At 39.9% G+C, this 13,281-nt stretch overlaps 1 protein-coding gene across 1 annotated transcript in view; it reads right to left on the bottom strand.

Annotated features, from left to right (window-relative positions):
- Nucleotides 1-676: 676 nt before the first annotated feature.
- SHC4 (SHC adaptor protein 4) overlaps nucleotides 677-13,281 on the bottom strand; it is a 32,464-nt gene continuing 19,859 nt past the window's right edge. Inside the window, exons 6-12 of the mRNA XM_017804946.1 lie at nucleotides 10,630-10,681; nucleotides 9,500-9,626; nucleotides 7,335-7,512; nucleotides 5,925-5,985; nucleotides 4,368-4,547; nucleotides 2,636-2,889; nucleotides 677-1,909 (exon numbers count right to left, since the gene is read on the bottom strand). Of these exons, the coding sequence (XP_017660435.1) occupies nucleotides 1,754-1,909; nucleotides 2,636-2,889; nucleotides 4,368-4,547; nucleotides 5,925-5,985; nucleotides 7,335-7,512; nucleotides 9,500-9,626; nucleotides 10,630-10,681 (1,008 nt within the window). The 3' untranslated portion in view covers nucleotides 677-1,753. The remainder of the gene's footprint in view (nucleotides 1,910-2,635; nucleotides 2,890-4,367; nucleotides 4,548-5,924; nucleotides 5,986-7,334; nucleotides 7,513-9,499; nucleotides 9,627-10,629; nucleotides 10,682-13,281) is intronic.

Below are 13,281 nucleotides of genomic sequence, written 5' to 3'. Positions count from 1 at the left end.
AGCTCCTGCTGGAGGCCTTCACCTCTGAACACCTTGCATAGGATAGAAGAGGCATAAGCTTGGGCTTCCTGTCTGAAGGCATCAAACATTCCAGATTATTAGCAGGGAATTGAACTGCTAATGTTTTAAAACCTCTAATTTCTTCAGTATATGTAATTGAGTATTCTAGTCATGTTATTATCAAGGAATGAAATGCATTTTATGGCTATTGGCTGAGAAGAAGAATAAAGATCTTTCCTAGTCAGCTCTAAGTGTGGCTCTTTACATTATATTTTCCCCTTCAAGGAAGCTTGTTTTCAATAATTTTATCTGTATATGACCTCTCCTCCTGTTTTCCAGAGGAAAGAGCTCAGACTACAGCGTCCCACTTAACATGAGCACAGGCAAAAGATCAGAATGTATTTTTTATAGTCAAATCTTCCAGCAATTGCTGAACTCCACAACAATTGTCTGCCTTAGGAACCTGAGCTGGTGGGCTGGGAGACAGAGAGAATTATCTCTGCTCATGCCAGAGGACATTGTTTATCTTAAAGGCACAACTTTCTCAGGCCATCACCTGGGCTACCAGTTCATTCCCCAAATCTCCCCTGCCTTTCTTCAGTTACTTATTAAATCACTGTTTCTTCAACAGGAAGCGAAATAAATCACTGTTCACTCTGAACGTAGGATTGTTCATATTTAGAGTATTTATTGTGGCAAAACAATTAATAGATTTCCTTTAAAAGACCTTTTTCCATGTTTAGGAACAAATGGACTCTACGTGAAGAGACGGGAAAACTGTATCTTGTTTTGGAAAGAACACTGAATAAGGACACATGCAAAGTTCAAACATCTTTCAAATACATTTTGAGTTTTCTCTCAAAATGTATCATTAGTTTTGTTCAGCTTTTCTAGTTTGTAAACAACTATGTAATCAATGAAAATATATTTAGTCTACCTTTAAAAAGATGTCTCCAGTATTAATTGATAATAATAGTAAAATCATATGCAAGACAAAAATATTAGGATCTAGCATGCTTGTCCTTTAACAAGTTCTATTCCAAAATTATGTTACATATATTAATTTCAACTTTGTAAGTGTTCATAATCTCAAATCTTTGAGTAGTCAGTGACAAAAAATGACTAAGAAACTGGACAATCTTTCTGTATTGTGAACACTATTCATTTCAAACATTACTTGCTAGTAAAGTGCTGTTACAAGCAAAATGAAATTGTTAGTGTCTATTGAAAGAAGATGACATTTTAGTAATATTCAAATTGTACTTGTTTTTGGCAAATAGTTAAAAGCTTAGACATGTTGTTTAACCACCCAAAACTAATTCATTATAAATAACATTGGTTTCCAATAATTCTATGCTAAAAGGCACATACTAATGTTCCAGCAGTTCATTCAAGTGAGCTTTTGTATGTAGAGTTTTAATTGTGCTTTTAAATAGTTACTGATTCAGTATGACCTTGAAAGTGACATTTGTGCATGTCTAAAATACCTTCTCACAAATCAATCTCGCACTCGGAAGGTGTAATTTCGTTAAGATTAAGATTATATGTATCTATATAACTATGCTTGTTGATCTCTATAGATCTACATAGATATACACATATACATATATTCATACATACACACACAAAAGGGTTTCTTCTGGAACAGCAGCAGAAAGTGCAGTCTATATTTTTTTGAATTGTCTTCATAGTGGAAAGTTCTCGGTACAGTTTTCAGATATGAATTGTTTTGGGATTTGTGAGATCCAAGGGATTATTTGTGATATTGCATGTGTCCCATATTACTTTCTTTCCTTACAGGCTGCTTCAAGCTCACTTCACTTCCAGAGGAGATGATTGGCAAATTATTTTCCATGTGATACTGAATAAGATGACCCACACTATCAAATATATGGTCTTTGGTTCTCACCTAATGAAAAAAGCAAAAAAATACATTTATGGTTAGATTGTGCTTAGAACTAGTTGGACATGATCCTAGCACATTAAAGTCAAAAGGCATTTAAGCCACTGAACTCACTGGAGCAGGACCATTGGCTGCAGACAGCAATTCAGATCTGTCCTTTGACCAACCATTAGGTGACATAAAAAGCAGAGGGCTGAGCTAAAGAGACTGTATGTAGAACTGGGCTGATGCTGCAAAGGGGAACTAAATAACTTTTTCTTTTTTCTCCACAGAAGAGATATTTTTTTCCTAAATCCCACTGAGGATTACTTTTCTGATTTACTCCCTCCTCAGAGATGTCACTCAAGAGTGACATCCTCCAGCCCTGAGCAGAAACAAGTAGAATTGAAGTGACAACAAACCAGCTCTACCTTTTTTGTATCCAGAAATTCACTATTTAAGGTTAGGGTTATTTTTCTAGTAATATAATATCAACTCAAAATTTGTGTTAAGGGTATACACTAATTATCAGCATCTGGACTAACAACACTATTTAAGTACCTCACTTCTATTTCCGTGGTACTTCAGCACTTATAAGTTCTTGAATTGAACTCTCAAACCTACTGAAGCCACTGGCTACATTTAAATTAACCTGGATGGAATCAAATCAGTTCCACTTCCTGGAATGCATCCGTGCATTTTGATTGAAATACCTTAGCAGCATTGAAATTTCAGTGTATGAAATATTCATACCTTGCCTTCAGGATCCACCAAGAGCAGATGCTTTGCTTGCCCTCCCTGAAGTCCACTGAGGACAAACTGCCCAGGTGACGTTGTGCTCTCTCGCACCAGAAAATCCCCGTCATTGACTAAGAGGCTTTCTGCTGCTTTCCTGTTTAATTTGCCATGGTAACAATCTTCATTCTTTAGCTGTTGCTTTATTTGTGGCAGAACACAGAGACCAGCTGTGTTGCTCGTGGCACTCTGCTGAATAGCTTCGGGTAACTCTGAAATGAATTGAAGGGAAATGTATTGGACACCTCACCTAGAACTTCATCCTAAAAGGATGCAAGACAGTATTTTTATAGCTTTTTAAAAATTCAAACGATTCAGTCTTGAAGCTGTGGTCAAACCAACCTTACAGACTGTAAGAATATGCACACATGAATGCTCAAAGCCCTGCAGTGCATTAGGTAGAATTATCACACCATCTCCTCCCCTACCTTAGATGGCAAAACCTTGGGTCGCTAGGCAACAAGGAATAAAACCAGGAATTTTTCTGATGCTGTGCTGTTTTGGGTTTATATTTCTTTGAGCGTGTTAAAAAGTCGAATCTTCTCTGTAAAAACAAGATTTTTGTTGGCTTTTTAGCTTTTTTTTTTAAGATCTTGTTTTTCCTTCTTCCTTAACGAGCTCTGAAGAGATTGTCACAGATCATTGGGAGAGTCATGTTGAGTGGCTCCAGCTCTGTGCAGGAATGTAAGAGAACATAGCCAACATAGCCAGAAGGGAAGGATTACAGCATGATGCATTTGCTGTGAAAAAACGAACAATTTCTGAATGTACTAAAAAAACTGGGTGGTTTGGGATATAGCCAGTCAGACTGCAAATGATTCACAGGCAGGGTTCTTCTAAGGAAAATAAGAGGATACCACTTCTTCAATGGAATTGTGCAACCTAAGGCTCCTCAGGATATAGGCAGTTCCTTTTAGAGCATGATACAGCCCCAGGTTGGAAATGTCTCAATGGTCACAGATTTCGTTTATTGTAGTTCTGCCCAGTCCTTTGTCCACTTTCTCATGTGGAGCCAACTCTGACAGAGAAAACACTCAGTGGGAAACCATAAAAGGCAAAGCTAATAAAGTCTTTTCAATAATGAGGACAATCAGTAGCAACTATATAGTTATTTAATGGATATCCACCACTTTGAGTCCATAAATCAAGTTTTAATTTGACACACATTTAATAGATACTACTGATCAAACAGTTTGATTTAGAAATTATTGGATGAAATTCAATGGTCACTTATGGAAGAACTGAGAAAAGACAGTCACAATGATCCCACTTTGACCTTGCCTTGCATGCTACTGCCTGTGAAGCAAAGCCATCTGAGGTCACTTCCACCTTCAAGTGGTTAAGACCTTGAGCATACAGGAGAACCCTCCTCCTTGAGGCATGCCACTGTCCCAAGGTTTTGTTTCAACTTAAAGATTTGCTTATCATTACTTGTGGAACTCTGTATATTGTCATCAATCGACTACAGAAGATGAAAGGTTACTCTGCTTATTTACTGTCAATATTTTTACTCTTTAATCCCCTTTCTCTTGAATTTAACAAGCAAAAACAACAAACAAGCAGGATAGATTTCTTCCCCCCGCCTTTTCCGTATCTCTTATGGGAAAACCCAGCCTTTCTCCCTGCACACAGATGACAAGGCCCCTTATTTTCAGGGCTTAGACAGACATGGTATTGCAGTGGGACCTACTGGGCTGGCGCAGAGGGCTCCCCTGGCTCTGTGCTGCTGCTGTACCATGGGCTGTGCAGGCTGCAGGCTGCAGGGACTGTGTGTTGATGTAACAAGGGTCGTCAAAGAGATCTGTTTTGTAGGCAGGTTTCAATACTGTTGCCTCTTTTTTTGTCTTCTGTGATCTTTCATCACAATTACCTGCAATTGGTATAAAGTATGCACAGATTTCCTTGGGTTTTCTTTTTTTTTTAATCTCGAGTTTAAGTAACTGTAAAAGCTGAAATAGGAAATGATGTGCTTCTTTATATCCCACTAAAGTAATTCAGAAGGAAAAGAAACATGGGCAGATGAACTCGCTTTTCCTTATGGCTAGAAGGCACAAGGTACACTATCCAAAATTAATTAGAATGAAGTTTTCTGCACTGATTCAGTTCTGCTTCAATCGATGTCAGCAGTGAACTCCACACTGATTGGAAAGAAATTAATATATATGACTCTACAGAGACACAAACCATATACGTTGTTTGTTGCAAAACCCTTTCCTTCCCCTCTGCACCACAAAAAGAGCTTGTGGGAAGCTGAACAATTCTCTCTCTTGCTATTCTGGTGGACCAGGAAAGATGGAGGGGTCTGGCACTTTGTGGCTCTGGAGAGCCAAAGCCACATCTGTCAGGTCAGGATTCAAGCCTAGGAACAGGCTCACAGAATATCCCCTGCAGGGTATGAAAATAATAGCACTGCAGCTTGCCAAATAGCAGGCATATTTTTGCTCTTCAGCAAACGTTTTATTCATAGATCTATTCATTCATTCTTTTATTTGTTCACCCTCTCTTTGTAGAAACCATTTGATTCTCCCTCCCTTGAATCGGAAATAACACAAGAAAGTGAAGTATCCCCTGCAGACAGAGTAATGGATCACTTCAGAGCAGTGCAGGTGGGAATTCAAAAAGGACCTCATTGTGCAGGGAAAGAGATAAGCTGAGGAAATGTGCTCAGGGCGGCAGCTGTGGCCAGGGAAGACCAGAAAGAGATGGAAGCTGATGATCTCCTGGGGTCCCTGAGAGCAGGTTTTGCTAAGGGCAAATTGATCCTGGGCACAAAGCTGCCTAAGGCAGGGGAAGGGCACAGTCACACTGAGAAGTCAGTGATGCTGAAGCCAAGGGACCAGGCTCTGTTGGAACAACAATCTGATACTAATAATTTGGGTTTCACTGAGCATTTGTAGGGGGAAGGGGTATATTCAAAGACTGAAATGTAATGAAGTATCTTCCTTTTTCAAAGGGTATGAAAAAAGGGAATAAAACAACAAAGAGTATGAAAGAGAATTAAAAAAACAAAGAGCTACTGTACAGTATCATGAGAAGTAAAATAAGACTGCCAGCAGACATGAAGATAGATTAGTGGCCTTTAGAAAAGCTGTAAGGCTTTTTTGTCTGCCCTTCATCTACGGAACTAAAAATGACCCACTAAATAGAACACTTTTCACCATTGTATCGAAAGCCAAGGGACAGCTCTTTCAGGCAGCCTGCCTTGGTTAATTCTGCTTATACATGAGAAGGAAAAGAGAGTACATACCCACAGCTTTGTTTTCTTCTGGACAATTTTCATATATATTGATGAATGTTGGGCTGCCTGTCTGTAGAAGAATTGTAAAAACAGTCACATAAAGCAGTCCCTTAGAAAACTCAGGCAACTTTAAAACATTCAAGCACTAGTTAGTTAACATACTGGTAACTAAACATATTTTCTTCACCAAAAAATTCCCATCTCCTCAAATAATATTTCATGCTGATACTTTTCTTCCTGCAGGGTGTCATGTCTGGACTCCAACCTCACAGAGACCATTAACTGCCCAGTTATGCATCCAAGGTTTAGTATACACAGTATAACTCCTAGGTAAGAAAGTTCAGATTTCCTTATAAATGTCCCCTCTGATGAAAACAAGGAGAAATAACTACAGGTATCACGGTTTGAAAGTGAAATGGTCACCAAGTTGTCTTGGAATGGGAACTGAAGGGAAAAACACAAGGTAACGCTGCATGGTAAACAGGCATTTGCATTTACATGCCACAGGGTAACTCCTTGGAACAACTGGCAAGCTTCAGGTGCAAACTCAGAATACAGTAAAACACTTTTAGAATTAGAGAACTGGGGAGGTGGAGACCACCAGGCCCACAGCCGAGATGTAGAGTATGGTTGGTGTTCAAGCAAAAAATGGAGGGAGCAGTAGCACAGCAACACAGAGCAGCCTGGGAGCAGTGGCCACCAAATACAAGTAACACTTGGGAGCAGCAAATTTTTAGACAGAACCAACTGGATTCCAGAAGGCACATGAGTGTACCCCCTCTGAACAAAGCAGTGGTGCCTGTTTTCCTGAATGGGGAAAGGATGGTGTTCCCAAGGATTCGCTCAGCAGGCTGTAAAGTCTGTGCAGTCAGTCTGAACTTGGCTCTTTTTACTCCCTGATTGGTTTTTATTCCCCACTATCCCAGACAAGAGCCACAGATATCTGCATCTTGTGTGGTTGATTTAACAGAGCCTCTTGAAACACTCCAAGAGTAATGAATGTTGTGTATGTATTGCAATCAGTTGATGTTGTATGTATAAGTTGTAGAGCATAATGGAAAGGATGAAATATTTATCAGATCACAGAATCAGGAGCCAGGAGGTCCCAGATTTTGCAGATGTTCTCTCAGACAAGCTATTTAAATCGGTATCTATTTTCTTCTTACAGCTAACGAGTGAACAAGGGAATATTACTTGGTCTCCTAAAAGTACTCTAAGGACAAACCAGTTAATATTCAGAAAGTGCTTTGGGATTCAATTATGTACTAAGCATCATTAAATCTAGCCTAAAAAACCTTTTCCCAGGATAATCAGGACCTGGTTCTGATGTTAATGCCATACTTTAACACCACAGTAACATTTTATTATTCATTCCCATAATAGGCAACGAATATTTATCCCAGAAGATGATGTACTTACTGAGCAATACTGCTTTTTGTACTGGATAGGACACTTAGCCCTTTGGTCTGTTTGCACTTTCATTCTCATGTCTAACACTCCACCGGTGGGAGGCTCCTTCCCTGGAATTTCGTTGTAATATTCATGATCCTGCCTCTCCTGTGAATTCCCAGCTGATCCATTAGTATTTGCTGCCTCACTGAAAAAAAAAAAAAAGGGGAAAAAAAACTACTGATGTAATCAATTGCTTTCTAGTGTAGGCAAATGTCCCCAGTGTCTGCACATTGCACAATACACAGATCAGCCATATGGAGGCTGTAAAGGGCTTTGGGCCTGAACTTTCAGAGCTGTTTATTTTTCCAGTTACTTCTTCCTGAATTGAAAATTGAGTCATCTCAGTTTGGGGTAAAGGGAGGTACCATTATTTCCTTAGCACTGGGAAGCCCAGATACCTTTTCTTTGACTTGAAAATGTAAGAGATACCTACTGAAGCTTTTAGAGAAGAGTGTCAATATATTGTTCATTAAGATATTCAAAATTCTGACCATTAAACTAATTCCTCTGGCTTATAGGCTGAACTGTATAAATCTAAGAGATTGCTGGGGGGCAGACAGACTTACAAGAGGAAATTAAAACCTCATGGCATTTAATCAGACAAGCCTATAAATGGTTTAGAAAATCAAATACTGCTACCAAAAAAAAAAAAAAAGTTGTTTTCCTGAGTGGAATGTACTCTGAATTTAACAACCATAATCAATATAAGTGTTCTGTCTCAGCTTGAAGAAAACACTGAATGACATGAAGGAGAGTGCCCAATGTTTTTCTTGAGCTAAACCAGAATGATGACAGTTTAAATGCCCAGCTGATACACTGCAAAGCAACTAGGTGCTTCCTGTACTGTCTCCGGTCCCAAAATAAAAAAACTCATCTCAAATCTTACTTTTCTGATTAACAAGAGTATAATTGGATAAAAGGCCTCGAGCAGGAAAGAGATAAAGTTCAAGTAGTTGATTATGTGATATGTAGTGCAAGTATTTGATTATGTGATTCATAGTAGTTTGGAAGGGAGTGACTCATTCACACAGCAATATCCGACTTCTCTGCCTGAGGGCTGGCTGCAGGTTATGCTCCAGGAGGAAATCTAATTAGCCTCTGCCATTTCTCCTTGCTCCTATGATACTTGTGGCATAACCTAGCAGAGTTTCATAGGAAAGGCTTTTCTGCTGGTTACTGGCCCCAGGGAAAACAGACCAGTATTAGCAGTGGAATGGCAACAACCACTATATACACTGAAATAAATATAAGCTTGATTTGCTCTTATGTAATAAAACCAGCTCTGCTGTGTTGCATGAGGCACTGTACCAGGGACACTGCCTGCACAGGGCTCCAGTGCTCAGGATGCAGTTAAATGGTGCTACAGCTTTGCCTGCTCACAGGAGGTAGCAGGCAATCAAATTTGGTGTTACAGTAAAAGACACCTGAGAAAAATAGGCATGGCTAACTTGTGAGGAGAGCCATAAATTAGAGCAAGAATTGTGTCCCCAGTGCAATGGAAAAGGGGTAATTGAAATGGTGAATTGTGGTCCAGAAATTAATCTAGGCCCTGTATTTTGGGCAACGTGCAGAGGACAGGGCTCCACACTTGCAAATGCCAAGTGCTGGCTGTGTTTATTTCAGTACACGAGGCTGATGTAAGTCATGCCAGGTGAAACCCGAGGCCGCTGCCAGGACATGAGCAGAATAGCAGAAAGGTGAATTAAAATGGCTTTTTCCCCCACCCCACACTTTCTACAGCTGCAGGAGACTTAAACTTGGCACAGGTCAGGACTGAGCTCAGCCTGTTGTATGTGTGTGCTATTTATAGAGTTGAACTTACTTGGGCAGAGTAATTTGAACATTTGTTCAACTTGCATGACTTAAGACAAGGCTGTTTTATCTAAGGAACAGTACAGCTACATTCTGTGTTTTGCACCTATACATATGTCACAGAAACCAATGGATTTAATGGAATAAGCTGATTTTAATCTATTATACTCTGCACATACAGACATATATTACAATTAGCATATGTCCAGAAAGCATATCCAAAGCATCTTACTTATGAACCACTCTGTGTAATGTATTATTTTCCTGAAAAGTACTAAAGAGAAGGAAAACACCAGTTAAGTGACTGAGAATGTGCTGACCTTTCATTAGGTGTAACGAGGCTGGATGGGTTCTTCAGGTACTGTCTGAAGCGGAGCTCAAAAGCCTGCCCTATGGTGTTTATCACCTCCTGTGCCATCCCATTGGGACATTCCAGAATGTGGCATGCTGCAAAGAGACACCTTACTTTAATTAATTTAATTATTTAAATGCAATTTATAACAGAAAATAGAGACTTAAGCTATATTGCTTATCGCAATAAAAATGGGCATGAAAATATGCACGTGTATAGCTTTAGGACATTATACAGACTGAGACTGATCACATGCTAAGGAAATTGCTTTAGATATATTAATCATAGTATCATCTTTTTTTTTTATACCTCAATAAAAGAAACTCTCCATTTATGCTTCCTGCATCTTCTTTTCTCCCTGTGCCTTGCAGTAAGGAGCAGCAGGGGAGAGAACCAGCCCTACCAATGTGCAGTTTTCATGTGAAACACCATGAAAACACAAGTATGGGCAGCTCTGGCAGCCTGGGGCTGAGGGCTGGCAGACCAGACTGTAAGCCTCCAGCCCAGCCTCTCCAGAAAACATCCTGATCTTATGAGCCACCCACAGCACCTTTCTGTGAGTCGCCACTACCAGCTTCAGAGCCATCAGCAGGGTTGCTCTGAGAACTGTCTGGCATGAAAAAAGCAGCCAAATTCCAGTCTTCCTTGTACTGCCCACGAACAATAAGTGGAAAGGGATTTTATCTCCTGGGTTGGCCTCCAGAGGGGAGAAGGTCTCGTACACCTGAGTATATATATATATACACCCCTCTGCCTTCTAGCAACATAGCCAGAAGTCTGGGTTAGATGAGGAGGCTCATTCACTACCCTTCCCTCACCTGGAAGTTGTCCCAGAGCAGGGAAAACTCCTACCCCTGCATGGAGCCAGCAGCTGGTACAGCTTTAGCCTGACCTGTAGATTCTCACTTTGTTGCACAAAGAACATGACATTTAAAGCTACAGCCTACATACCATTAGCCCTATCCATACAGGCAGAAATTGTACAGAATATTGAGCTGTTCAGTAGCTTTCTTGTTTTAACAGTCAAACAATTTCTTGTTACATACAAATAAAGCAATTGTATAAACACATATAACAATTTGATAATTGTTTCAATACCTCTCTGATTAACGGGATCTTTTGCTACATATGCAACATAGTCTGTTGTATCCTATAGGAAAAAAGACAATAAATGTATTGAAAATTATCATGATGAACCACCCTACCACCATAGCAAAGCAATTGAGTATAGACAGATATATTTTTAGCTTTAAAATGTGTGCTTCCTTCAGGGAAAAACCACTAGAGGTACTGGCAGAGTGAGCTAAGGCAAACATCAGTGACACTATAGTGGCTGTGGACACAACAATTGTCCCATGATCTTTTCCTTCTAAAAAGCACACCAGACCATTTGGCATTCTTTGGGTCTTCAATAAACTGTGTATTCAATTCCAGCTCTGCAAGCAGAGTAGAAACACAACTGGTGCCTCATCAGCAGGCAGTGCTGCTCTCTCCCACTCCTCCCTCAGAGTAACTCATCAGCTTTTGGCTGGGACAGTCCTTCTCAATATCACTGGAAGGTATAAAGCAGTGCTAATATACTGTAAATGACAGTGCTAATATACTGTAATGTTTCCAATTTGTAGCATGAAGGCTGAGTTTTGAAGGAGTCTTAGAGAAAAGTTAAACTTTGAAATGCTGCAGAATAAAATAGGTATCTGATCTCAATTGCTGCTGCCCGAATTTAGTCTGGTTACGATCAGGTTAAATTACTCTGGATCTCAAAGCTGCTGCTGAAATCAGACAACCACAGTATAATCAGTTGTCTGTTTCTGATTCTCCTTCCAGCCAGCACTGAAATAATCCTCTTTTTCTAAGCAAACTGAAAAGGGAACTGGAATAGAAAAATTAACATTTCTAGTCATACCACAAAAGCAAAGAGTGGCCTGATAATTCAGTGTTATAGTAAAATTGGTGAGGTAATGAATAACATTCTTTTAATTATTAAACATGCATTTTGTTATTTTGGATCTTTAAGGCGGGATGGGGAAAATGCAATTCACAGCTTAAAGGCATAGCTCTCTTGAGGGAAGATGCAATCAGCTGGCAGGAAACAAGGCCCCATTTGCAATATGCACAAGAACAATCATTTAATAATTCACAATGAATGACACAAGAGGCAGGTCTTGGGGCCAGCAGAACTTGTCCTAGATTATTCTTTTTAAATCTCCAAAGTTAATGTTATTAAAACAAAGCAAGCTAAATATTTCTTATGCATCTAGTGAACTCAATTTCCTTCCTTTTCCTCTCAAGTTTTTTCTTAAAGATCATAAATATTTTAAAATAAATTAGATCTAGAGAGCACCCAGAAACTAACGTAACTGGAGCAGTACCTGCTATTTATATGTCTTTGTAGTGTTTATGTGCATGGCTGGATGACTTTGCTTTAAAATAAAGCCAGAATAGGCTCAATTTTCAGGCAGAATAGTGTTACTCCTTAACTGCACAGAGCGACACTGAACTGCGCTTGGACCCTGAGTGCGAGGGCAGGTGGAGAGACGTGTCCTGTGAAAACTGTCTCCCATTTTAAATGTAAAGGGAATTTTGAAAAAATTACCTGAACAAGACACCAAAATTTCCCATTATGCAAAGGGCCACTAGATTTATAGTTACCACTGCTGAGCAAGACCTCTATTTTATATATCCTTCCATTAAGAAGTGTCACCAGCTGCACCACCAAGCCCATTTCCTGCAGCACATCTGTGTGCAAGCACATCTCTTGGTGGCCCTGCCATTAAGTACTTACCAAACCCAGCCCTGTGTAGCCTGTGGCATCTGATGGGATCACTGCACAAGACCAATGCAGGATCATAATATAAAAAAGACTGAAAAAGGGAGAAAAGCCCTGGAGAATTACTCATCCAACCTGCTTAGCTGAGGTCTGAAAACACATACCTGAATTTTTCAAACTGGAAATGTTACATAAAGACAAACCAGACAACCAGCATATGGGACATGGTAAAAACTTCAAAAGCAAGTCACCTTAAGGACATATTTAAATTGTTTAACTATTTGGACATTAATATGGTGATGCTCAGTACAACAGCATGCCAGCACTTGGAGCTACTTGGAACTCCATATCAGGAAGGGTCTGCAAAGTCCAAGGACTCTATAGTGCAGCATGGTGTATTAGGATAGCACAGGCATCTCAAGGTGAAATTTGAACTTCTTAGACTCTCAAAATGCCTTAAGCTTTAAATGGGATCTTTAAGGATGTAGTACTCTGGCACCAGGCCAGTGCTGCATCTCCCTTCTGGGTGCAGGACTGACAGCACAGAGACTGCAGACATTCTTCCTCCACACTTTCCAGCCCAGCTCCAGAAAGCTCCAGTTACATCACCCACATGCCCTTCCAAAGAAGGGCTGTCAGCCACACAGCACCAGTTCCCAGCTCTTTTCTCCTAAATCCAAAGAGGCAGATCTGTCATTTTCCAGTCAAAGTTGGATCTGGTTTCCATCACAGTGTTATCAAGAGCAAGACCCAAAGAGCCTTCACTTTTCCCTGTTTCATAACACAAGAACAGGGAGACATTTAACAAAATTGAAGGGCAGAAAATTCAAAACTGATTTAAAAAGTACTGGTTTCATGCCACATGGAGGGTAAAATTCAGAACACTGGCAGGGCTGGGTTTGTTTATAGATGACATTTCCTGCTTACAATCATTGCAGTAAAGAGTTTGGAAGAGGATGGAAAACCTCTTGCCTGAAAAC

The sequence above is a fragment of the Lepidothrix coronata genome, unplaced genomic scaffold, assembly GCF_001604755.1.
Source record: "Lepidothrix coronata isolate B3197 unplaced genomic scaffold, Lepidothrix_coronata-1.0 Scaffold11, whole genome shotgun sequence".
Lineage (NCBI taxonomy): Eukaryota > Metazoa > Chordata > Aves > Passeriformes > Pipridae > Lepidothrix > Lepidothrix coronata.
This window is presented reverse-complemented; position numbering and strand designations above follow the sequence as displayed.